This window comes from Myxine glutinosa, chromosome 7 (genome assembly GCF_964187855.1).
Source record: "Myxine glutinosa chromosome 7, kmMyxGlut1.1, whole genome shotgun sequence".
In the NCBI taxonomy this organism is placed as follows: Eukaryota; Metazoa; Chordata; class Myxini; order Myxiniformes; family Myxinidae; genus Myxine; species Myxine glutinosa.
This window is the reverse complement of record NC_136267.1, coordinates 11,332,737-11,359,361: the sequence shown is the minus strand read 5'-3', so window position 1 is coordinate 11,359,361 and position 26,625 is coordinate 11,332,737. Positions and strand designations below refer to the sequence as shown.

At 43.0% G+C, this 26,625-nt stretch overlaps 1 protein-coding gene across 2 annotated transcripts in view; it reads right to left on the bottom strand.

Moving 5' to 3' along the window:
- LOC137430977 (uncharacterized) overlaps positions 1-26,625 on the bottom strand; it is a 290,638-nt gene that overhangs the window by 230,687 nt on the left and 33,326 nt on the right. For both annotated transcript variants that reach the window (XM_078781279.1, XM_078781280.1), the window contains exons 3-5: positions 24,955-25,087; positions 17,128-17,248; positions 6,582-6,686 (exon numbers count right to left, since the gene is read on the bottom strand). In XM_078781279.1, the coding sequence (XP_078637405.1) occupies positions 6,582-6,686; positions 17,128-17,248; positions 24,955-25,087 (359 nt within the window). The remainder of the gene's footprint in view (positions 1-6,581; positions 6,687-17,127; positions 17,249-24,954; positions 25,088-26,625) is intronic.

Sequence of the window (26,625 nt, the reverse complement as noted above, 5' to 3'; positions counted from 1 at the left end):
CACCTGTCTGCGCTTTATCAAGCACCTGTCTGCGCTTTATCAAGCACCTGTCTGCGCTTTATCAAGCACCTGTCTGCGCTTTATCAAGCACCTGTCTGCGCTTTATCAAGCACCTGTCTGCGCTTTATCAAGCACCTGTCTGCGCTTTATCAAGCACCTGTCTGCGCTTTATCAAGCACCTGTCTGCGCTTTATCAAGCACCTGTCTGCGCTTTATCAAGCACCTGTCTGCGCTTTATCAAGCACCTGTCTGCGCTTTATCAAGCACCTGTCTGCGCTTTATCAAGCACCTGTCTGCGCTTTATCAAGCACCTGTCTGCGCTTTATCAAGCACCTGTCTGCGCTTTATCAAGCACCTGTCTGCGCTTTATCAAGCACCTGTCTGCGCTTTATCAAGCACCTGTCTGCGCTTTATCAAGCACCTGTCTGCGCTTTATCAAGCACCTGTCTGCGCTTTATCAAGCACCTGTCTGCGCTTTATCAAGCACCTGTCTGCGCTTTATCAAGCACCTGTCTGCGCTTTATCAAGCACCTGTCTGCGCTTTATCACTGTCTGCGCTTTATCAAGCACCTGTCTGCGCTTTATCAAGCACCTGTCTGCGCTTTATCAAGCACCTGTCTGCGCTTTATCAAGCACCTGTCTGCGCTTTATCAAGCACCTGTCTGCGCTTTATCAAGCACCTGTCTGCGCTTTATCAAGCACCTGTCTGCGCTTTATCAAGCACCTGTCTGCGCTTTATCAAGCACCTGTCTGCGCTTTATCAAGCACCTGTCTGCGCTTTATCAAGCACCTGTCTGCGCTTTATCAAGCACCTGTCTGCGCTTTATCAAGCACCTGTCTGCGCTTTATCAAGCACCTGTCTGCGCTTTATCAAGCACCTGTCTGCGCTTTATCAAGCACCTGTCTGCGCTTTATCAAGCACCTGTCTGCGCTTTATCAAGCACCTGTCCGCGCTTTATCAAGCACCTGTCCGCGCTTCATCAGGCACCTGCCTGCGCTTCATCAAGCACCTGTCTGCGCTTTATCAAGCACCTGCCTGCACTTCATCAAGCACCTGCCTGCACTTCATCAAGCACCTGCCTGCACTTTCTAAAGCACCTGCCTGCACTTTATCAAGCACCTGCCTGCATTCTAAAGCACCTGCCTGCACTTTCTAAAGCACCTACCTGCACTTTCTAAAGCACCTGCCTGCACTTTCTAAAGCACCTGCCTGCACTTTCTAAAGCACCCGCCTGCACTTTCTAAAGCACCCGCCTGCACTTTCTAAAGCACCCGCCTGCACTTTCTAAAGCACCCGCCTGCACTTTTTAAAGCACCTGCCTGCACTTTATCAAGCACCTGCCTGCACTTTCAAAAGCACCTGCCTGCACTTTCTAAAGCACCTGCCTGCACTTTCTAAAGCACCTGCCTGCACTTTATCAAGCACCTGCCTGCACTTTATCAAGCACCTGTCTGCAGTTTTTCAAGCGCCTGTCTGCAGTTGATAGAGTTTATTCTGCAAATACGACCTGTTGCTAAACCGGACTTTCAGCATACATTTGTAAGAAAATAATTTTAAATATTGAGAAAACTTTTGTAGTTCAGAAATAAAATAAACAAGTACAGATACATTCAAAGTATCAACCACTTCCAGCCATGCATAAACCACTTCCAGCCACGCGTAAACCACTTCCAGCCACGCGTAAACCACTTCCAGCCACGCGTAAACCACTTCCAGCCACGTGTAAACCACTTCCAGCCACGCGTAAACCACTTCCAGCCACGCGTAAACCACTTCCAGCCACGCGTAAACCACTTCCAGCCATGCGTAAACCACTTCCAGCCACGCGTAAACCACTTCCAGCCACGCGTAAACCACTTCCAGCCACGCGTAAACTACTTCCAGCCACGCGTAAACCACTTCCAGCCATGCGTAAACCACTTCCAGCCACGCGTAAACCACTTCCAGCCACGCGTAAACCACTTTCACCAGCCACACATAAACCACTTTCACCAGCCACGCATAAACCACTTTCACCAGCCACGCATAAACCACTTTCAGCCACGCATAAACCACTTCCAGCCACGCATAAACCACTTCCAGCCACGCATAAACCACTTCCAGCCACGCATAAACCACTTCCAGCCACGCATAAACCACTTCCAGCCACGCATAAACCACTTCCAGCCACGCATAAACCACTTCCAGCCATGCATAAACCACTTCCAGCCACGCATAAACCACTTCCAGCCACGCATAAACCACTTCCAGCCACGCATAAACCACTTCCAGCCACGCATAAACCACTTCCAGCCACGCATAAACCACTTCCAGCCACGCATAAACCACTTCCAGCCACGCATAAACCACTTCCAGCCATGCATAAACCACTTCCAGCCACGCATAAACCACTTCCAGCCACGCATAAACCACTTCCAGCCACGCATAAACCACTTCCAGCCACGCATAAACCACTTCCAGCCACGCATAAAGCACTTCCAGCCATGCATAAAGCACTTCCAGCCACGCATAAAGCACTTCCAGCCACGCATAAAGCACTTCCAGCCATGCATAAACCACTTCCAGCCAAGCATAAACCACTTCCAGCCACGCATAAACGACTTTCACCAGCCACGCACATAACACTTCCAAAAGCATCCTTCACACGTCACAAATAAAGCAGCTGTATGAGCACAAAAACCACCCCCCACCACCGTGATCACCCACAAACAATGGTCACTCTACCCACCCATCCTCAATCTACCCACAACCCCTGTACGGGTACGCAGAGTGTCCTGGGTTTCATTCTTTCTTCTTCTCGTCCCGCTGCCTTCACCTGCTGTGATTCCTCGTGATGCGTGTGAACTTTTGCGCATACCATTCATCCTACTGCCTTGATGTGCTGTGATTCCTCGTGATACTTGTGAACTTTTGCGCATACCATTCATCCTACTGTCTTGATGTGCTGTGATTTATTGTGGTGCTCGTGAACTTTTGCACACACCATTCATCCTACTGCCTTGACCTGCTGTGATTCCTCACGCTTGTGAACAAAGTGTGCACATCGTTTGATCATGTAGTCCGGCAGCTAAGCTAAATATAGCATAACAATTGTGCATTTTGTGAGGAAAGCACCAAATTTGGCACACTAGTGGACTATCATATTATGAAAAGATTTGGATATTGGGCCATCTCAGATTCAGAGATTTGATTTTTGCAAGATTTGCAGATTTTGCAGATTTGCAAGCTGAGATTGCAACGCCAGGGACGGCCGACTCCTTCCTGCGAGCTGCCCACGTCACCCGCACAAGAAGAGCTTATCAAATCACTGCAGCGGCACTGCACATCCTGCAACACCGTGCGTATGAACGCCACTGTATGACATATGCTGATGATGCAGAAGACCTGCCTGAGTTCGAAGACTGGTGTCACCAGAGAGAAGACATTCCCAACTTTCAGTACTGGGCAACTGTGCTGGAACTAGAGATGTTGGTACTGGTCTACGTGCGTTCTCTGCGGCAGGCTTCATTCACGATGTACCTTGAAGCCCTGACGGAACTGGTCCCATGGTTCCATGCCTTAGACCACACACACTATGCCAGGTGGGTCCCTGTTCACCTGAGGGACATGGTTGCACTCCCAATGAAGCACCCAGATGTAGCCAGAGAATTCAGGGCTGGCAACTTCACTGTACAGAAGACGAAGAAGGTGTTCTCTTCGATCCCAATCGACCAGGCGGCGCATGAACAGAATAACGCCTGCATCAAAAGAGATGGTGGAGCAGTCGGCCTCACTGACAACCCAAGTGCCCTGCAGCGTTGGATGATTGCCGGGCCAGAAGTTGCCAGGGCCATAGAAGAGTTCCAAGATGGCCATCAACACTGGGGGAGGCAAGAGGACACACATCATCACGACCAGACACCAAGTGTGCAGACCTCTTTCGCCAAGGATGTCCGCGCCCTTGTCAGCGTCATAGAAGAGCTTGGCAACCCCTTTGAGGAAGAGAGCATGGATCTGGTTGTCCTTGACACAAAGGAAATTGCAGGTCCTTCTGCAGTTGAGACTGTCAGGACTGTGAAGATTGGCCAAGAGCAGTTCCAGGCTTTCACCAGAGAATGCCTGGTGGAAAGGACCAAGCCAATTGATGATGCAATTCGTCGGAACAAGCTGAAGGTGTCATTTTGGAAAATGGCTGCCACAGCCATCAGGGGTTGAATTGGAGATGGCCCAATATCCAAATCTGTTCATAATAGGATAGTCTACTAGTGTGCCAAATTTGGTGCTTTCCTCACAAAATGCACAATTGTTATGCTAAGTTGCCCCACTAATGGGTCCTCAGTGATGAGTAACTGCAGGAGATGTGTGCGTTCCCAAAAGGCAGAAAAAGTCATGAGCCTGAGCCAGAAAGTGGAGCTGCTTGACCGACTATCAAGAGGCAAGTGCAGCATCTGTGGCCAGGTACTATGGCGTGAATGAGTCGACTGTGCACTACATAAAGAAGAACGAGAAGGCTATTTGGGAAAGTGTCGTGGCGAGCGCAGTACTCAGCACCAAAGTGGTTACCCTTGTCAGGGACGTTCAAATCGAAGCAATGGAGAAGGCATTGGACGTGTGGATAGAGGACAATGCCCAGAGGAACATTCCTTTAAGCGGCACTCTGATTCACGAAAAGGCAAAGCGAATGTTTGATCGTTTGGCTGGTGTGGGGGGGGGGGGGGGGGGGGCTGAAAACATGAGTGATGCAGGTATGAGTGATGCAGGGATCAAGTAGCCTCAGTCCCTTCCGAGCCAGCAGGAGTTGGTTTGTGCACTTCATTGAGCTGTATGGTCTCCAGAATGTAAAGCTCACAAGTGAGCATGCCTCAGCGGACCAAGAGGCAGCTCAAATATTCCATGCTAAACTCACGTAGCTCATCAAGATAAAGGGGTATCTACTGGAGCAGTTCTTCAACACAGACAAAACCAGTGCGCTCTGGAAGAAAATGCCCATGAGGACTTTCATCTCAAAGCAAGAGAGGACAGCATCAGGTATCTAGGCTGAGAAGAACTGTGTGTCTCTTCTCATGTGCACAAATGCCAAAGGGGACTGCATGATAAAGCCTATGATGCTGTATCGTTCTGTAAGCCCACATGCTCTCAAGGGCAAAAACAAGCAAACGCTGCCCGTATTTTGGAAGGCCAATAGCAAGGCGTGAGTAACAGCTCCCATCTTTGTGCAATAGTTCCACAACTGTTTTATTCCTCAAGTGGAGAGGTACCTGACAGACAAGAACCTCCCCTTCAAGATTCTTCTGCTGGTGAACAGCGCTCCAAGCCATCCCGAGTTGGTGCTGAAGGTGGCCCATGCCAAAGTCGAGGTCATCTTCCTGCCACCTAACACTACCTGACTGATCCAACCAATCGACCAAGGTGTGATTTCATCTTTTAAAACATACGACAACCACCGCACCTTCCGTCACATCATAGATGCTATTGATCTCGCCCCAGAACTTAGCATCGGGAAATGTTGAAGGACTTAAATATCGCGCACTGTATCAGCACCATAAATGACTCTCTTAACGAGGTCAAAGCCTCCACCGTTAATGCTTGCAGGCACAATCTTGCAGGCACACGACACCACAGGCAGTTGACGACTTCAAAGGCTTTCCCAACACTACGGAAGACAGGCAGAAAATTACCAGATTGGCACGGCAGGTGGGAGGGGAAGGCTTCAACGACATGCAGCCTGAGGAATTGGAGGAGCTTATTGCCTCACATGGTGAGGAGCTGACTGAGGAGGATTTGGAGGCCATCATTAAGGCTTCCGAGGAGAAGAATGGCAGCGAAGAGGAGGAAGAGTTGGAGAGGCCCAACCTGACCGAAGAGTTCCTGGCTGAGGAGCTGCAGGATATGAGACCAGTCGCTGATAGTTTACAAGATGCTAACCCGGCGATCGAGCGGTAACTCCAGATCAAGAGGGGGTCCGATGATGTTTTTCTGCCATACAAAGAGCTGCACAGAAACTTGAAGCACTCAGCGAAGCAGCTCACGATCACCGATGTTTTGCCCTGGCCCCTCCACCTCAACACCTTCAGTGCCCTGGCCTGCATCCTCTTCGCTGCAGGACTCATCAGCGACCTCATCTGCGTCCTCTTCAGCACTCTCATATACTCGTACATTCATTTTGGTGCATGACTCATCAGCATTCTCACTTGCGTCCTCTTCAGAGTTCATTGAGTGTACTGGATTCTAAATAATCATCATCAAAAGTAACTACATACTGTATGTACCATAACTTAAATAAAAATTGGAAACCGTACCTGTTGTTGTTTTGTTGTTTTTGTAAGCATTTTGAATGAAACTGCAATCATGTGCATTCGTGTTCGTAACATTTTAAAATTGGCTCTTTTGAATCAAGAACCACCAGAAACCTATCCCCCTTTTTCACATTGAAACAATGCCCCGACATTCGCAGATTCAACATTCGCGGCATTTTCAGGAATGTATCCCCCATGAATGTCGAGGTTCTACAGTACATTTAAAGATCAATTCACAAATTTCTGAATAATCAGGGCATTTTAAAACAGTGAAACCTCTCCCATTCAACAAAGGTTATACTGACCTCACTTTACCAGAGTTGTTTCTCAATGTTTCAGAAGCAAAGGACTGTGTCACTCCAACCAGGCTAACCCCATTGACCTCCACAATTTGGTCGTTCACCTTGATCCTGCCACGCAATGTACACCGACCATCAGTTAACCTTAAAGAAAGCAACTTAACCTCTTCCTATTTGATAACTCGAATGCAATGCATCGGTTCATTTGACCCCCACCTGAAGAACTCTGTTTTGCCTTTTGAATCTTGTCAGGTTGTGTTGCTTCTCATTTGGAGACATTGCACAAAATCTTCTCCTTCATGAACAAATTGTTGAATCAATATAGTGAAGTCGTATGTGGACTTGACGTGAACATTTTTTGTAAAGGAGGGTTTGATCATTGATTTTGATGCACTAAATTATTTGGAAAAAAAGAAAAGTAAGCCCCCACATCCCTCACAAAAGTTACGGCTAACTCCACCAAAGGGACAAATCCAAGATGGCCACCACTCAAGGGAGTAGAAGCTTGAAAGTGCCAGAGATTCAGATTCAATTAATGGACATAGAAACACGTTTAATACATTATTTTGGGATAGTTGAGGCCAAAAAAATCGAGAAGAATGGTAATTATACTGGCTCAAGGTTAACTCTATCTGGGTTGGAGGGGGAAAGGGGGCTTGCGATTTTATATGGTAGACATGGATATAGATGTGATTACCTCCACCACCACAGGTGGATGGAGGTTATGTTTTCACCCCTGGCTGTCTGTCTGTTTGCTTGTCTGTCTGTGAACAAGGTATCTCAAAAAGTTGTGGACGGATTCGGAGGAAATTTGGATGGAATATAAAAAATTATTTGGAATAGAAATGCATGATTAACGGGGGATAGAAATGCATGATTAACTTGGGATATAAATGCATGGATAAAGGGGGAATATAAATGCATGGATAAAGTGGGAATATAAATACTTGAATAAAGGGGGAATAGAAATATGTGGATAAGGGGGGAATAGAAATGCATGATTAACGGGGGAACAGAAATGCATGATTAACTTGGGATATAAATGCATGGATAAAGGGGGAATATAAATACTTGAATAAAGGGGGAATAGAAATATGTGGATAAGGGGGGAATATAAATACTTGAATAAAGGGGGAATAGAAATATGTGGATAAGGGGGGAATATAAATGCATGATTAACGGGGGAATGGAAATGCTTGATTAACGGGGGAATAGAAATGCATGATTAACGGGGGATAGAAATGCATGATTAACGGGGGAATAGAAATGCATGATTAACGGGGGACAGAAATGCATGATTAACGGGGGAATATAAATGCATGATTAATGGGGGATAGAAATGCATGATTAACGGGGGATAGAAATGCATGATTAACGGGGGAATATAAATGCATGATTAATGGGGGATAGAAATGCATGATTAACGGGGGATAGAAATGCATGATTAACGGGGGATATAAATGCATGATTAACGGGGGATAGAAATGCATGATTAACGGGGGATAGAAATGCATGATTAACGGGGGAATAGAAATGCATGATTAACGGGGGACAGAAATGCATGATTAACGGGGGAATATAAATGCATGATTAATGGGGGATAGAAATGCATGATTAACGGGGGATAGAAATGCATGATTAACGGGGGATATAAATGCATGATTAACGGGGGACAGAAATGCATGATTAACGGGGGAATATAAATGCATGATTAATGGGGGATAGAAATGCATGATTAACGGGGGATAGAAATGCATGATTAACGGCGGAATAGAAATGCATGATTAACGGGGGAACAGAAATGCATGATTAACGACGGAATATAAATGCATGATTAACGGGGGATAGAAATGCATGATTAACGGGGGAACAGAAATGCATGATTAACGGGGGAATATAAATGCATGATTAACGGGGGAATAGAAATGCATGATTAACGGGGGAATATAAATGCATGATTAATGGGGGAATATAAATGCATGATTAATGGGGGATAGAAATGCATGATTAACGGGGGAACAGAAATGCATGATTAACGGGGGAATATAAATGCATGATTAATGGGGGATAGAAATGCATGATTAACGGGGGATAGAAATGCATGATTAACGGGGGATATAAATGCATGATTAACGGGGGACAGAAATGCATGATTAACGGGGGAATATAAATGCATGATTAATGGGGGATAGAAATGCATGATTAACGGGGGATAGAAATGCATGATTAACGGGGGAACAGAAATGCATGATTAACGGGGGAACAGAAATGCATGATTAACGGGGGAATAGAAATGCATGATTAACGGGGGATAGAAATGCATGATTAATGGGGGAACAGAAATGCATGATTGACGGGGGAATAGAAATGCATGATTAACGGGGGTACAGAAATGCATGATTAACGGGGGATATAAATGCATGATTAACGGGGTACAGAAATGCATGATTAACGGGGGAAAAGAAATGCATGATTAACGGGGGAATAGAAATGCATGATTAACGGGGGAATAGAAATGCATGATTAACGGGGGAACAGAAATGCATGATTAACGGGGGAACCGAAATGCATGATTAACGGGGGAACAGGAATGCATGATTAATGGGGGAACAGAAATGCATGATTAACGGGGGAACAGAAATGCATGATTAACGGGGGATATAAATGCATGATTAACGGGGTACAGAAATGCATGATTAACGGGGGAAAAGAAATGCATGATTAACGGGGGAATAGAAATGCATGATTAACGGGGGAATAGAAATGCATGATTAACGGGGGAACAGAAATGCATGATTAACGGGGGAACCGAAATGCATGATTAACGGGGGAACAGGAATGCATGATTAACGGGGGATATAAATGCATGATTAACGGGGGAATATAAATGCATGATTAACGGGGGAACAGAAATGCATGATTAACGGAGGATATAAATGCATGATTAACGGGGGAACAGAAATGCATGATTAACGGCGGAATATAAATGAATGATTAATGGGGGATAGAAATGCATGATTAACAGGGGATAGAAATGCACGATTAACGGGGAATAGAAATGCATGATTAACGGGGGAATATAAATGCATGATTAACGGGGGAATAGAAATGCATGATTAACGGCGGAATAGAAATGCATGATTAACGGGGGAACAGAAATGCATGATTAACGGCGGAACAGAAATGCATGATTAACGGTGGAATATAAATGCATGATTAACGGGGGATATGAATGCATGATTAACGGGGGAATATAAATGCATGATTAACGGGGGAATAGAAATGCATGATTAACGGGGGATATAAATGCATGATTAACGGGGGAATATAAATGCATGATTAACGGGGGAATAAAAATGCATGATTAACGGGGGAATAGAAATGCATGATTAATGGCGGAATAGAAATGCATGATTAACGGGGGATATAAATGCATGATTATATAAAATATAACCACCTTTAGAGGCCATTTTTCCCCGCAAAGCAGGGGTTGGCCTTTTTCGTGGTTGCTGTGGTTGCCAGCAACGGGGGAATATATGATTAACGGGGGAATATAAATGCATGATTAACGGGGGAATATAAATGCATGATTAACGGTGGAACAGAAATGCACGATTAACGGGGGAATAGAAATGCATGATTAACGGCGGAATATAAATGCATGATTAACGGGGGAATATAAATGCATGATTAACGGGGGAATATAAATGCATGATTAACGGGGGAATATAAATGCATGATTAATGGGGGAATATAAATGCACGATTAACGGGGGAACAGAAATGCATGATTAACGGCGGAATATAAATGCATGATTAACGGGGGATATAAATGCATGATTAACGGGGGAATATAAATGCATGATTAACGGGGGAATATAAATGCATGATTAATGTGGGAATAGAAATGCATGATTAACGGGGGAATATAAATGCATGATTAATGGGGGAATATAAATGCATGATTAACGGGGGAATGGAAATGCATGATTAACGGGGGATATAAATGCATGATTAATGGGGGAACAGAAATGCATGATTAATGGGGGAACAGAAATGCATGATTAACGGGGGAATAGAAATGCATGATTAACGGGGGAATAGAAATGCATGATTAACGGGGGATAGAAATGCATGATTAACGGGGGGAAATAAATGCATGATTAAAGGGGGACAGAAATGCATGATTAACAGTGGTATATAAATGCATGATTAACGGGGGATAGAAATGCATGATTAACGGAGGAGAGAAATGCATAATTATCGGGGGATATAATTGCATGATTAACGGGGGATAGAAATGCATGATTAACGGGGGATAGAAATGCATGATTAACGGGGGAATAGAAATGCATGATTAACGGGGGATAGAAATGCAAGATTATCGGGGGATATAAATGCATGATTAACGGGGGATAGAAATGCATGATTAACTTGGGATATAAATGCATGGATAAAGGGGGAATATAAATACTTGAATAAAGGGGGAATATAAATACTTGAATAAAGGGGGAATATAAATATGTGAATAAGGGGGGATATAAATGCATGATTAACGGGGGAATATAAATGCATGATTAACGGGGGAATATCAATGCATGATTAAAGGGGGAATATAAATGCATGATTAACGGGAGATAGAAATGAATGATTAACGGGGGATAGAAATGAATGATTAACGGGGGATAGAAATGAATGATTAACGGGAGATAGAAATGAATGATTAACGGGGGATAGAAATGAATGATTAACGGGAGCATAGAAATGCATGATTAACGGGAGCATATAAATTCATGATTAACGGGGGATAGAAATGAATGATTAACGGGGGATAGAAATGCATGATTAACGGGAGATAGAAATGAATGATTAACGGGGGATAGAAATGAATGATTAACGGGAGCATAGAAATGCATGATTAACGGGAGCATATAAATGCATGATTGACGGGAGCATATAAATGCATGATTGACGGGGGATAGAAATGAATGATTAACGGGGGATAGAAATGCATGATTAACGGGAGCATAGAAATGCATGATTAACGGGAGATAGAAATGAATGATTAACGGGGGATATAAATGAATGATTAACGGGGGATAGAAATGAATGATTAACGGGAGATAGAAATGAATGATTAACGGGGGATAGAAATGAATGATTAACTTGGGATATAAATGCATGGATAAAGGGGGAATATAAATGCATGGATAAAGTGGGAATATAAATACTTGAATAAAGGGGGAATAGAAATATGTGGATAAGGGGGGAATAGAAATGCATGATTAACGGGGGAACAGAAATGCATGATTAACTTGGGATATAAATGCATGGATAAAGGGGGAATATAAATACTTGAATAAAGGGGGAATAGAAATATGTGGATAAGGGGGGAATATAAATGCATGATTAACGGGGGAATGGAAATGCATGATTAACGGGGGAATAGAAATGCATGATTAACGGGGGATAGAAATGCATGATTAACGGGGGAATAGAAATGCATGATTAACGGGGGACAGAAATGCATGATTAACGGGGGAATATAAATGCATGATTAATGGGGGATAGAAATGCATGATTAATGGGGGATAGAAATGCATGATTAACGGGGGAATATAAATGCATGATTAATGGGGGATAGAAATGCATGATTAACGGGGGATAGAAATGCATGATTAACGGGGGATATAAATGCATGATTAACGGGGGATAGAAATGCATGATTAACGGGGGATAGAAATGCATGATTAACGGGGGAATAGAAATGCATGATTAACGGGGGACAGAAATGCATGATTAACGGGGGAATATAAATGCATGATTAATGGGGGATAGAAATGCATGATTAACGGGGGATAGAAATGCATGATTAACGGGGGATATAAATGCATGATTAACGGGGGACAGAAATGCATGATTAACGGGGGAATATAAATGCATGATTAATGGGGGATAGAAATGCATGATTAACGGGGGATAGAAATGCATGATTAACGGCGGAATAGAAATGCATGATTAACGGGGGAACAGAAATGCATGATTAACGACGGAATATAAATGCATGATTAACGGGGGATAGAAATGCATGATTAACGGGGGAACAGAAATGCATGATTAACGGGGGAATATAAATGCATGATTAACGGGGGAATAGAAATGCATGATTAACGGGGGAATATAAATGCATGATTAATGGGGGAATATAAATGCATGATTAATGGGGGATAGAAATGCATGATTAACGGGGGAACAGAAATGCATGATTAACGGGGGAATATAAATGCATGATTAATGGGGGATAGAAATGCATGATTAACGGGGGATAGAAATGCATGATTAACGGGGGATATAAATGCATGATTAACGGGGGACAGAAATGCATGATTAACGGGGGAATATAAATGCATGATTAATGGGGGATAGAAATGCATGATTAACGGGGGATAGAAATGCATGATTAACGGGGGAACAGAAATGCATGATTAACGGGGGAACAGAAATGCATGATTAACGGGGGAATAGAAATGCATGATTAACAGGGGATAGAAATGCATGATTAATGGGGGAACAGAAATGCATGATTGACGGGGGAATAGAAATGCATGATTAACGGGGGTACAGAAATGCATGATTAACGGGGGAAAAGAAATGCATGATTAACGGGGGAATAGAAATGCATGATTAACGGGGGAATAGAAATGCATGATTAACGGGGGAACAGAAATGCATGATTAACGGGGGAACCGAAATGCATGATTAACGGGGGAACAGGAATGCATGATTAACGGGGGATATAAATGCATGATTAACGGGGGAATATAAATGCATGATTAACGGGGGAACAGAAATGCATGATTAACGGAGGATATAAATGCATGATTAACGGGGGAACAGAAATGCATGATTAACGGCGGAATATAAATGAATGATTAATGGGGGATAGAAATGCATGATTAACAGGGGATAGAAATGCACGATTAACGGGGAATAGAAATGCATGATTAACGGGGGAATATAAATGCATGATTAACGGGGGAATAGAAATGCATGATTAACGGCGGAATAGAAATGCATGATTAACGGGGGAACAGAAATGCATGATTAACGGCGGAACAGAAATGCATGATTAACGGTGGAATATAAATGCATGATTAACGGGGGATATGAATGCATGATTAACGGGGGAATATAAATGCATGATTAACGGGGGAATAGAAATGCATGATTAACGGGGGATATAAATGCATGATTAACGGGGGAATATAAATGCATGATTAACGGGGGAATAAAAATGCATGATTAACGGGGGAATAGAAATGCATGATTAATGGCGGAATAGAAATGCATGATTAACGGGGGATATAAATGCATGATTATATAAAATATAACCACCTTTAGAGGCCATTTTTCCCCGCAAAGCAGGGGTTGGCCTTTTTCGTGGTTGCTGTGGTTGCCAGCAACGGGGGAATATATGATTAACGGGGGAATATAAATGCATGATTAACGGGGGAATATAAATGCATGATTAACGGTGGAACAGAAATGCACGATTAACGGGGGAATAGAAATGCATGATTAACGGCGGAATATAAATGCATGATTAACGGGGGAATATAAATGCATGATTAACGGGGGAATATAAATGCATGATTAACGGGGGAATATAAATGCATGATTAATGGGGGAATATAAATGCACGATTAACGGGGGAACAGAAATGCATGATTAACGGCGGAATATAAATGCATGATTAACGGGGGATATAAATGCATGATTAACGGGGGAATATAAATGCATGATTAACGGGGGAATATAAATGCATGATTAATGTGGGAATAGAAATGCATGATTAACGGGGGAATATAAATGCATGATTAACGGGGGAATATAAATGCATGATTAACGGGGGAATGGAAATGCATGATTAACGGGGGATATAAATGCATGATTAATGGGGGAACAGAAATGCATGATTAATGGGGGAACAGAAATGCATGATTAACGGGGGAATAGAAATGCATGATTAACGGGGGAATAGAAATGCATGATTAACGGGGGATAGAAATGCATGATTAACGGGGGAAAATAAATGCATGATTAAAGGGGGACAGAAATGCATGATTAACAGTGGTATATAAATGCATGATTAACGGGGGATAGAAATGCATGATTAACGGAGGAGAGAAATGCATAATTATCGGGGGATATAATTGCATGATTAACGGGGGATAGAAATGCATGATTAACGGGGGATAGAAATGCATGATTAACGGGGGAATAGAAATGCATGATTAACGGGGGATAGAAATGCAAGATTATCGGGGGATATAAATGCATGATTAACGGGGGATAGAAATGCATGATTAACTTGGGATATAAATGCATGGATAAAGGGGGAATATAAATACTTGAATAAAGGGGGAATATAAATACTTGAATAAAGGGGGAATATAAATATGTGAATAAGGGGGGATATAAATGCATGATTAACGGGGGAATATAAATGCATGATTAACGGGGTAATATAAATGCATGATTAACGGGGGAATATAAATGCATGATTAACGGGGGAATATCAATGCATGATTAAAGGGGGAATATAAATGCATGATTAACGGGAGATAGAAATGAATGATTAACGGGGGATAGAAATGAATGATTAACGGGGGATAGAAATGAATGATTAACGGGAGATAGAAATGAATGATTAACGGGGGATAGAAATGAATGATTAACGGGAGCATAGAAATGCATGATTAACGGGAGCATATAAATTCATGATTAACGGGGGATAGAAATGAATGATTAACGGGGGATAGAAATGCATGATTAACGGGAGATAGAAATGAATGATTAACGGGGGATAGAAATGAATGATTAACGGGAGCATAGAAATGCATGATTAACGGGAGCATATAAATGCATGATTGACGGGAGCATATAAATGCATGATTGACGGGGGATAGAAATGAATGATTAACGGGGGATAGAAATGCATGATTAACGGGAGCATAGAAATGCATGATTAACGGGAGATAGAAATGAATGATTAACGGGGGATATAAATGAATGATTAACGGGGGATAGAAATGAATGATTAACGGGAGATAGAAATGAATGATTAACGGGGGATAGAAATGAATGATTAACGGGAGCATAGAAATGAATGATTCACGGGAGCATATAAATGCATGATTAACGGGGGATAGAAATGAATGATTAACGGGGGATAGAAATGCATGATTAACGGGAGCATAGAAATGCATGATTAACAGGAGATAGAAATGAATGATTAACGGGGGATATAAATGAATGATTAACGGGGGATAGAAATGCATGATTGACGGGAGCATAGAAATGAATGATTAACGGGGGATAGAAATGAATGATTAACGGGGGATAGAAATGCATGATTAACGGGAGCATAGAAATGCATGATTAACGGGAGCATATAAATGCATGATTAACGGGAGCATAGAAATGAATGATTAACGGGGGATAGAAATGCATGATTAACGGGGGATAGAAATGAATGATTAACGGGAGCATAGAAATGAATGATTAACGGGAGCATAGAAATGAATGATTAACGGGGTATAGAAATGCATGATTAACTGGGGGGATAGTAATGCATGGATAAAGGGGGGATAGTGATGCATGGATAATGGGGGGATAGTGATGCATGGATAATGGGGGATAGTGATGCATGGATAATGGGGGGATAGTGATGCATGGATAATGGGGGGATAGTGATGCATGGATAATGGGGGAATAGTGATGCATGGATAATGGGGGGATAGTGATGCATGGATAATGGGGGGATAGTGATGCATGGATAATGGGGGAATAGTGATGCATGGATAATGGGGGGATAGTGATGCATGGATAATGGGGGGATAGTGATGCATGGATAATGGGGGGATCGTGATGCATGGATAATGGGGGGATAGTGATGCATGGATAATGGGGGGATAGTAATGCATGATTAACGAGGGAATAACAATGCATGGATAATGGGGGGATAGTGATGCATGGATAAAGGTGGGATAATAATGCATGACTAACGGGGGAATATCAATGCATGATTAACGAGGGAATAACAATGCATGGATAATGGGGGGATAGTGATGCATGGATAAAGGTGGGGATAATATTAATAATGCATGACTAACAGGGGAATAGCAATGCATGATTAACGAGGGAATAACAATGCATGGATAATGGGGGGATAGTGATGCATGGATAATGGGGGGATAGTGATGCATGGATAATGGGGATATATAAATGCATGATTAATGGGGGGATAGTAATGCATGGATAAAGGTGGGATAATAATGCATGATTAACGGGGGAATATCAATGCATGGATAATGGGGGGATAGTGATGCATGGATAATGGGGACATAGAAATGCATGGATAATGAGGGGTGGGAGGGGAGAATTAGAGGGAGGGGGAGGAGAGGGGAGGAGGAGGAGAGAGAGGGGGATTAGAGGGGAGGGGGAGGAGAGGGGGAGAGAATGTCGAAATGTATGGAACAAAACAAACTCACCGCCCATCCCTGTGTGCTGCTCCCCCCTCCACAACAGACTTCACAAAGATCCCAAGCTTCTCGTCTTCTGTATCAACTGCCACTCCCATTCCTATTATGCTGATCCCCAAGCCATGCTCATCTGTGCAGAATTCATTTCAGAAATGACAATCGGTCATTGTTCCTCATCACACAAACAGCGACACCATGATGTCATCATTATTTCATCCAAAATAATGTCAATCACTTTTTGTACCCAAGCTGGCGAGCAAAAGTAGACTTTATACAATCCTTCTCTTTTATGAAACTTACTTCAAAATCCTTCGATATTCATCAGAGTAAATCACCAACTGGTAGTTAGGTGGCTTAGTGGAAATATCGTTACAGGTTGGATAAAAGAGCCATTTTTGGTACAGAGCTTCCTTTTAGCCTAACTTTTGATTTTAGAAGGGGTGCCACCTGAACAAGGTCAAGGATCCGGATCAGGGGGGCCGGGGGAACTACCCCCCTCCCATATTGCTGAAATACGCGTTTTACACCAATCTTATAGTCTATGAGCACAATTTTTTGGTACATAACATTTTTAAGCACTCCATTTCATTTAAGAATGTGAGGTTCCTGAGAACAGGAGCAAATGGTCGGGCGATTGGGGTGGGCAACCCCCCCCCCCCCCCCCACACCATAATATTATTTTTCTTTGCTTGTGATAATTATGAGGCACATTTTGGCAGAGCTCATCTTGTGTCACAACTTTTGATTTTAGATTTTCCTATTTTTGAAATAAAGCACATGTGAGATCTTCAGCATGGGCCCTGGAACCGGGAGAAGGGGGCTGGGGGCTGCAGCCCGCAGATCGTCAGTACCCTGTGCAGATCGCCAAGAGTACTCCAGAGGTCCATTTCTGTGTGCAAGCCTCCTAGCATAACCACATGCATATTCTCACCATGGGTCTCTGGCCATTTCCATTGCACACACTTTGCCAAAGCAAAAAGAGGCTGGTCAAATGTAGTGACAGGGATTTGTCCTGGATTCAGATATTCAACCGCTTGTCTCTGGACATCCATGCCATGTTTAATCATAGCTGGTGTGCTGGACTTCTCATGGAACAGAGGGAGAAGTGCACGAATAGCTGGTGGGTCTTCCCTAACTGGTTGTTTTGAGGCGTGATAACCAGCCCATGAGATAGTATCTTCATGGTCAATGTCCTCCTCATGAAGAAGGGACTGGGCCCGCTTGATCCACTGCTTTTCTTCTGTCATAGCATCATTTAAAGTACTCTCAATGGAATACGTGTCACGCTTTGGTACATTCACTGAGCTTGTCTTCAAAGCCACTGCTGGAACAGATGCATAGCTATCAGGAAGAGAATATTTATTTTGTCCAGCAGGTGGTATCTTGATTGGTGGTCTACTTTCACCTGGCTTGTCCTTGGATGGTAGCTGGAACAAGCTGATACCTGTCCTGTGAAATGAAGTCATCGCAGTGGTTGAACTGGGATTGTGATCCAAATTATCTAAGGCCCCAACAGTAAAGACTCCTTTCCTGAGGGATTTTGGAGCAACTACACCATCTTCTTCGAAGCGCTCGGAGGCAGAAGTTGCGATCCAATTTTCAATTTGTAGGACACGGTCATACGAAATGCTGATACCCATGTGGTGTAGCTGTTGGATCAGTTTCTTGCTTCGAGTCTGTGCATGTACATTGATGCCAATGTAGATAGGGAGCGGTGGCCTGCGGTCAAGGGAATGTCTCGGATTCATTGAAGACGATGATGGTCCAGGCGATGGTCGTTTATTCGTATTAAACACGATTTCCTGCCCAATTGTGAGGCAAGCTTGAGAGTCACGCTCATCTTGCTCACCAAACTGAGGGCCTGTCAAAATCAGAGAGATGAGATACTTCAAGCTTGATGGAAGTGAATGTTCCTGACATTATAGAGGAAAGGAACCAGAGAACTTGAAGCACTCGTGTTTCAAAATGTCCCTTCGTATTATGGATGCAGTTTTCCCAATTGTCTCAGCATCTTCATCAATGTCTCGCTTTTCAGGTGTTTCTTTCAAGATTTTTCTCATTCCTTCTTTGAAAACAAGAACTATGTTTTTCCCATCAGATTGTTCTTGTGCTTCTGGAAAGTATCAGCAAATGTTCTTTCAGCCTCGTCTTGTTCACGCTTTTTTCGATACCTAATTCAACGAGACGATTTACGTACAGAGTATGAATTTCACTTAACTTGAAGAAGAATATTCCTGAGTCTACTTGGCATTTGATGTAGCTTATTAGTTCAGCAAATGCACGTGCTTCATTCATTTTCTCATCATCATTATCCAGCGTTTGAGATGCCCTCATGTGAGAACGGTACCGGTTTCTTAAGCTCACTAGACACAGTAGATGATACTTTGCTTCAAGTGCTATGAGATCACCTCCAGCTATTCTAGTCATGAGTTTTGTGTCATTCAGTTCGGTTATCATTTCCCTGATATTGTTGTCTGCTTCTAGGGTGCTAACTTCATGCAGGGCATCTTCCTCTTTTCCCTTTTCACAGAAGATGCATTTCTCAACATCAAATGATCGGTGCTTTATAGGTTTCTTGCTTACAGCATCACTGGAATCTTTCATTTTTGTTTTTCTGGCCCTTTCAATCTTCGAGTTACTGAATTTCAAATGACAGGACTTGTGCCAAGAAGCAGCATGTGAAGCAAAACTGTCAGCAGTTTCTTCACCAAAGTAGTGCTCAGTAGGAAGAGCACCAATGGGTCGAAATGCTTCCACAATTAACAAAAATGATTTATAGGCATCTGCTCCATCAACGCCTTTGTCTAAGGAGTTCATGGGACACTAACAGTTCATCCTTGTCATTCTGACAAATGATGCAGCGGCTCCAATTGCTGTAAGCACAAAATTGAAATGGATGGATTCAACATCAAAGGGCATCAACATCAAACATCAAATGATTCAACATCATCATCATGATGACTCAACATCAAAAAAAATCAGATGTCTGTATTTTATGCTACGTTGAAATTTTACCTGACACAAGCAGAAAGATAACTTGGAGAATTAATGTTGCAACAAAGTGTCGCTGATTTTGTGTGGGCAACAAACGACAGACCTCATCCAAGTGCACCCATCATAAAACGAAAACAACAACACATGTTAACTCAGAAATAAATCTCTAATAACTGCGAACAAAGCCAATATTTTTGACATTGAGAAGTGGGGGGGGGGGGGGGGGGGGACTCGCCCTGGCCCCTCACCTGACCTTTAGCCCCTGTTACAAGGGCCATCACATTCTAAAATGAAATGTTGTGCGTAACTTAGGTTTTTTTTTGGGTTTTTTTTGTATACAACATCGAGGCTCGTGAAAGAGCTAACATTAATCACACAAAAAGACAAACCGACACACAAAACACAAAAAACAAGGGGAGCGGCAGACAAGATGGGGAGAGAGGGGGAAGGACACAAAAGAGAGGGGGAAGAGGGGGAAGGACACAAACACAACATTTGAGAGCAGGGACATCGGGAGGACTTGGGGGGAGGTGGGAGAGGAATAAAACATATGAACACTGCAAGGACTCTGGGGTGAATTACTGGGGGTAGAAAAGATCAAGGTTTTCGATGGGGGAAGATAAGAGATGGTGGTGAACAGCTGTTTTAAAGACCTGGAGGGAGGAGTGGGATTGAAGGGAGTGGGGGAGTTTGTTCCAGAGGCGGGAGAAAAGAGGAATGAAAGAGTGAAGGTGAGCAGAGAGCCTAGACTTTGGCAGTTTAACCATTTGCAATAATGGTTCAATGGTAATGGTTTGGTAATAATGGTTCAATGGTAATGGTTTGGTAGTAATGGTTCGGTAGTAATGGTTCAATGGTAATGGTTTGGTAGTAATGGTTCAATGGTAATGGTTTGGTAGTAATGGTTCAATGGTAATGGTTTGGTAGTAATGGTTCAATGGTAATGGTTTGGTAGTAATGGTTCAATGGTAATGGTTTGGTAGTAATGGTTCGGTAGTAATGGTTCAATGGTAATAGTTTGGTAGTAATGGTTCAATAGTAATGGTTTGGTAATAATGGTTCAATGGTAATGGTTTGGTAGTAATGGTTCAATGGTAATGGTTCAATGGTAATGGTTTGGTAGTCATGGTTCAATGGTAATGGTTTGGCAATAATGGTTCAATGGTAATGGTTTGGTAATAATGGTTCAATGGTAATGGTTTGGTAGTAATGGTTTGGTAGTAATGGTTCAATGGTAATGGTTTGGGAGTAATGCTTCAATGGTAATGGTTTGGTAGTAATGGTTCAATGGTAATGGTTCAATGGTAATGGTTCAATAGTAATGGTTCAATAGTAATGGTTCAATAGTAATGGTTCAATGGTAATGGTTTGGTAGTAATGGTTCAATGGTAATGGTTCAATAGTAATGGTTCAATAGTAATGGTTCAATAGTAATGGTTTGGCAATAATGGTTCGGTAGTTGGTTTGGTTTTTCCCAAAATGGTTGGGTTGTTGTTGGTTGGTTTTTGTTGGTTTTGTTGTTGATTCCCAAAATCAAGACTCTCTGCTCACCTTCACTCCTTCATTCCTCTTTTCTCCCACCTCTGGAACAAACTCCCTCACTCTCTTCAATCCCACTCCACCCTCCAGGTCTTTAAAACAGCTGTTCACCACCATCTCTTATCTTCCCCCATCCAAAACCTTGATCTTTTCTACCCCCGCTAATTTCACCCCAATTCCACTTTTTTGAAATACCAACTTCCTTCCTGGAAGTCCTTGGTGTCCTTGTGTTTTATACTTCTCCCCCCCCCCCCCCCCTTCCCATGCCTCCTCCCCCCGGGCCATCTCCCTTCCACACATCTCCCTGCTCTCGGATGTTGTGGTTGTGTGCTTCCCCTTCTCTCCCCATCTTGTCTTCCGCTCCCTCTTTTTGTGTAGTTTGTTTGTCTGGTTGATTTGTTTGTGAAGTAAATGTTAGCTCTTTCACGAGCCTCGATTCAGTATACAAAAAAAAAAAAAAAAGAGGGTTGCAGGCAGATCTTGTGCGACCTGAAGGAATATTGGGGGGACAGAGCACAGAGAGAGCTGGGGGAGCAAGGCCGGATAGGAGTCGGTAGAAGACAGAAAGACCACCAACCTGCCTGCGGTGAGTGAGTGAAAGGCCCTCGGTGTTGACTACATCGCAGGAGATTCCAATGATTCTGAAAGCTTTGGCCTCAACAGCGTGAAGCCGAGCTAGGTGTGAGGCAGGAACACCAGCCCAGAGGGGGGAACAGTATTCCATTGAGCTGCGGATGAAAGCCTTGTATGTGGTGAGGAGCTCAGGTGTGCCAAGGAAGGACTTCGCACGATGGAGGATGCCCAGTCGGCGACTGGCTTTGGAGGCCAGCTTGGAAATGTGGTTTTCCCAAGAAAGATCATGGCAGATAGTGAGACCCAAAAGCTTGAGCGACAGAACTTCTTGGAGAGGATTGTTGAGAAAGTAGATGGGAGGGTTGTCCAGTCGGTCCTTTCGGAGAGACATTGTAAGAGTGTGAGATTTGTCAGGATTGAAAGGTTATGAACCCAAAATGGTGTTAATAGACAATGTGAGAAAGGCATAAAACCCGTATTACAGCTACATGGGAGGGGGTTAGTGCCCCTGGCCCCACTGACCCGGATCCATGACCCCGTTCAGGTGGCACCCCTTCTAAAATCAAAAGTTAGGCCACAAGGAAGCTCTGTACCAAAAATGACACTTTTATCCAACCCCCATTTTATCCAACCCCTATTTTTTTTTTTTATCCAACCCCCACTTTGCGGGGAAAAATGGCCTCTAAAGGTGGGTTTTTTTTGAAGTTTTTTTTATCCACCCTGTAACGATAATCGACAAAATTGACGCTAAGCCACCCTACTATGGTATAGTTGGCCGTGAGTGGAGTCTTTTTTTATCGTTCAATTCCATTATGTACCTCAAGCGAATAAATGCATTTCATTTTGAATATGAGATCAACATATGTTAAGTCCAAATCTGCAGCTCCACACTCGATATTCCACGACAAAAAGGTTTTTATTTTGCCTGAAGTTGCGTTCACTCTGATATTCGTGCCTCATCACTCAATGATATGGTAACACTGACCAATCCGTGGCAGGTAGATGAACTTACAGCACTATTATATTTCCTCACATCGTTCTGGCCTACTCGGATTGTTGGAGAAAGGAACGTAAGCAATGTGGTGTCCGATATATTTTTGTCCGATCCGATATATCAATGAGAAGAGCTGGGAGAAAGTGCCCGACAATGGGCTGAGCTTCATGGCGAGGACAACACCATTGTTGCTTCCAGCGTGATTTTTCCATTGTGAAGGAAAGTCCATACATGTGCACAAGGAAAAAATGGCTTTGTTCGGCCAGTGGTTCAGTTTCAGTGGAATTAGTTTTCGTAAGATAGACTTTCAGGTGATGGCTACTACTAATCTCATTTCCCGCTCGCATTGTCTGTTTTGAAGGTGTTGGGATCTCAATGGACGTACGTATTTTATGAACAGTGAATAAGAAGCAGGAACTGTGGTGTCATGAGAGTCATGTCATTAACGTGTCCCTTCTTGTTATCGTCCGAATAAATTACATCGTATCTCCGACGCAGTGGTCATCAGATCAGTCAATCGAACAGCTGTTGGTTTGAGATTAAATTTGCTCTTGTTGTCATTGTCCATCTGATCCTGTTCAATATATACACCACTATTATCAAATGAAAGACCAATGACTACATTGAAGTCTCCAGGAGGAAGCCTGACAGAATAACAAACACATACAGAAACACCCAAACACACATACACATCTAATCTCGTGAGAAGACCAACTCCAAGAGGCTGTGGATGTGCTACCTGGCTCAAAAACGAAGCTCAACAAGAAGAACCAAAAAAAACGAACGTTGGAGCACAGAGAAGGAGGACATTTTGTACTGAAAGCCTATTCAAGACATGAACAGTGGGAGATAGATTCATGGACCAGCTGAAGAAGACCACATTGACCACCAGAGCTGAACAACTGCCGTATTGGGTAAATATGTGAAATTTTGTCCAGTGTAGAAACCCTCCTATTTGAGGTTCAAAAGAAGGGCCTGATCGGAAGTCTAAATGATATGTTTATTTGCTTTGACTTTGGCAAGCGACATACGATGTGGTGATCAGGTCTCACCACTTGTCACAACACCCACAAATCATCTCCCCTCTGCTGGTGGTATCCCAGGAGTTCTGTTGCAATGGCCGCACCGATTGCCTTTTGGATGAGCATTAGATTGTTTGATTTCAAATCACAATGAATGACTCCTTCCACACTTCCAACAGCTGGATCCAATTCTTTGGAAATGTATTGTAATGCATTAACTGGACAAACTTTGCTACTCAACATGTTGAATGTTTTCTCGAGTGACAGCAGTTACATCATGCGATGAGAATTATGCTCGGATCATGCGACGAGGAGTGCTCGTAATTATGTATGTGCAGTATGACGTGAGGCTGTGTTGGAATGCGCTGGCATGTGCAAGGCATGCTCCCAGTATACTCCTACCTGCAGCAAACGGAACTCGTCAATTTTCTACGTGAATACTCACCATACACAGGACTTGTCTATTCACTGAAGAGGCCTCTACACATACATGGTGGCAGCAGTGGTAGTGATTGCTAAAAACAACTTTCACTTTTGGTGGAAATAGTGGCCTTTACCCCTCTGTCAGCACCTATACCTGCTGCCCTATGTTATTTTTCTCAACAAAACCTAGATTTGTCTCGAAAAATCTAAAAATACAAAATATTTACAATAAACAAACTACATCAGAACTGAACCTGCATCCCAATAAGCAAATGAACAACGGCGACAAACCTTTGTTCAGCTCCACAGGAAACACAACCATCTGTTCCACACGCTTCTCAATCTCGTACTCCGCTGATGCGGCAATGGGATCCACCTCGTCATTGCTCCGATCATACTCCTCTTTTGAATGCATAACAAAGACCTGCACAAGTTTCACATCTCCGTGTCTTTCACTCATCTACAAACCGCACTCATCGTCCGATGTCCGCAAGCAAATGGTGAGGTTGGCTTTATCAACCGAGCAGCTCAATAGATGAAATCAATAAGAATCAACAATGAATGATGAGAAGCATTTATACACAATTGCAATTTCATATTTTTTTATTTGAAAATCACTCAGAAAATGAGGGTGAGGGACAGCTCTGATGAAGCAAATTCATCTTTGAGTCACCTTGTCTGAGATTGATTCCCAACCGGACAATAAAGCTTGCACTATGGCGTCTCGCAGGTAGGGACATCAGTGTTGCCATCCCTCAGAAGGATGTTAAGCTGAAGATCGATCTACCTGCACAGATTGCATGGATTGCTGGTAGACGTTGAAGATCCAACGGGGGTTTTTTTTGTAAAAAGCAGGTGAGTCACACTGGCTCGGCCTACCATATTCCCCATCCCTGCCTTGATTCCCGATCAAAATGCAAGGGAAAGCCACCGAGGGCGATCCTTGACAGTCGGCAAAACAGGAAACACAACACATGGAATGTGAGAAAATGTACAAGTGGGAAAAAGTTAAACACCTGAAACAGTGCTGTTTGAAAACAAATATTGAATCAAACTCAAATGTTCTTTTAAATATCAAGGAAAAAAACTTCCATGCACAGTTTTTGTGTCATTCATTACTAGACCAAGGAATTTCGCACACAACAAATGGAGCATGGTAAGCACATCAAATAATTATTTTTAAAAAACACTTTCACATGGTCAAGGTTTGGAGAAGGTAACAATTTAGTCTTGCTCTTCCGTTATTGCACCATGTATAAGACTTGATGATGCCCAAATATGCCAAATTATTGGGATCATCAATGATGGCATATCCTACCAACGGCACTGGGCATTAACTTGGCTTCCATTGGAATGCAATCAGCAGATTGGTCCACAAATATCACCAAGAAAGAGCAATCGGAGATTGCAGACCCTCGCCTGGACTTGTTTTGTGTGGCAAATAAATAGAAGGATACACTAAATGAAAGGTCTAATTATCTTGTTGTAAATATGTAAAGGTCAAAAGTCTAAAAAGTTAAAGGTCAAATGGTCTGAAGATTAAAAGGTTGAAAGGTCTGAAAAGGTCAAAATGGTCGAAAGTATCTCAAGGGTCTTAAAAAGTCAAAGGGGTCTAAAGGGTGTAATTTAAGGTATAAAGGGTCGGAATTTAGTCTAGGGATCTAAAAGGTGTTATAAAGTCAAAAAGGACCTGAAGGTCAAATAGGGGTCTACAGGGTAATAAAAGGTCTGAAAGGTGTGAAGGTCTTAAGAGTATAAATGAGTAAGAGTCTTCGGGGTTCCAAAGGGTCAAAGAGGATCAAAATGATCTGAGAGGTAGAAGGGTTCTAAAGGGTGTAACAGTGTCTATATGGTTTTAGAGGTCAATCGGGCCAACGTTGTAGAGAAAATCATATTTATTCTGTGCGGACAAACAGACAGACAAAGAGACAAACGAAAAATCACTTAGAGCGACACTTGTCA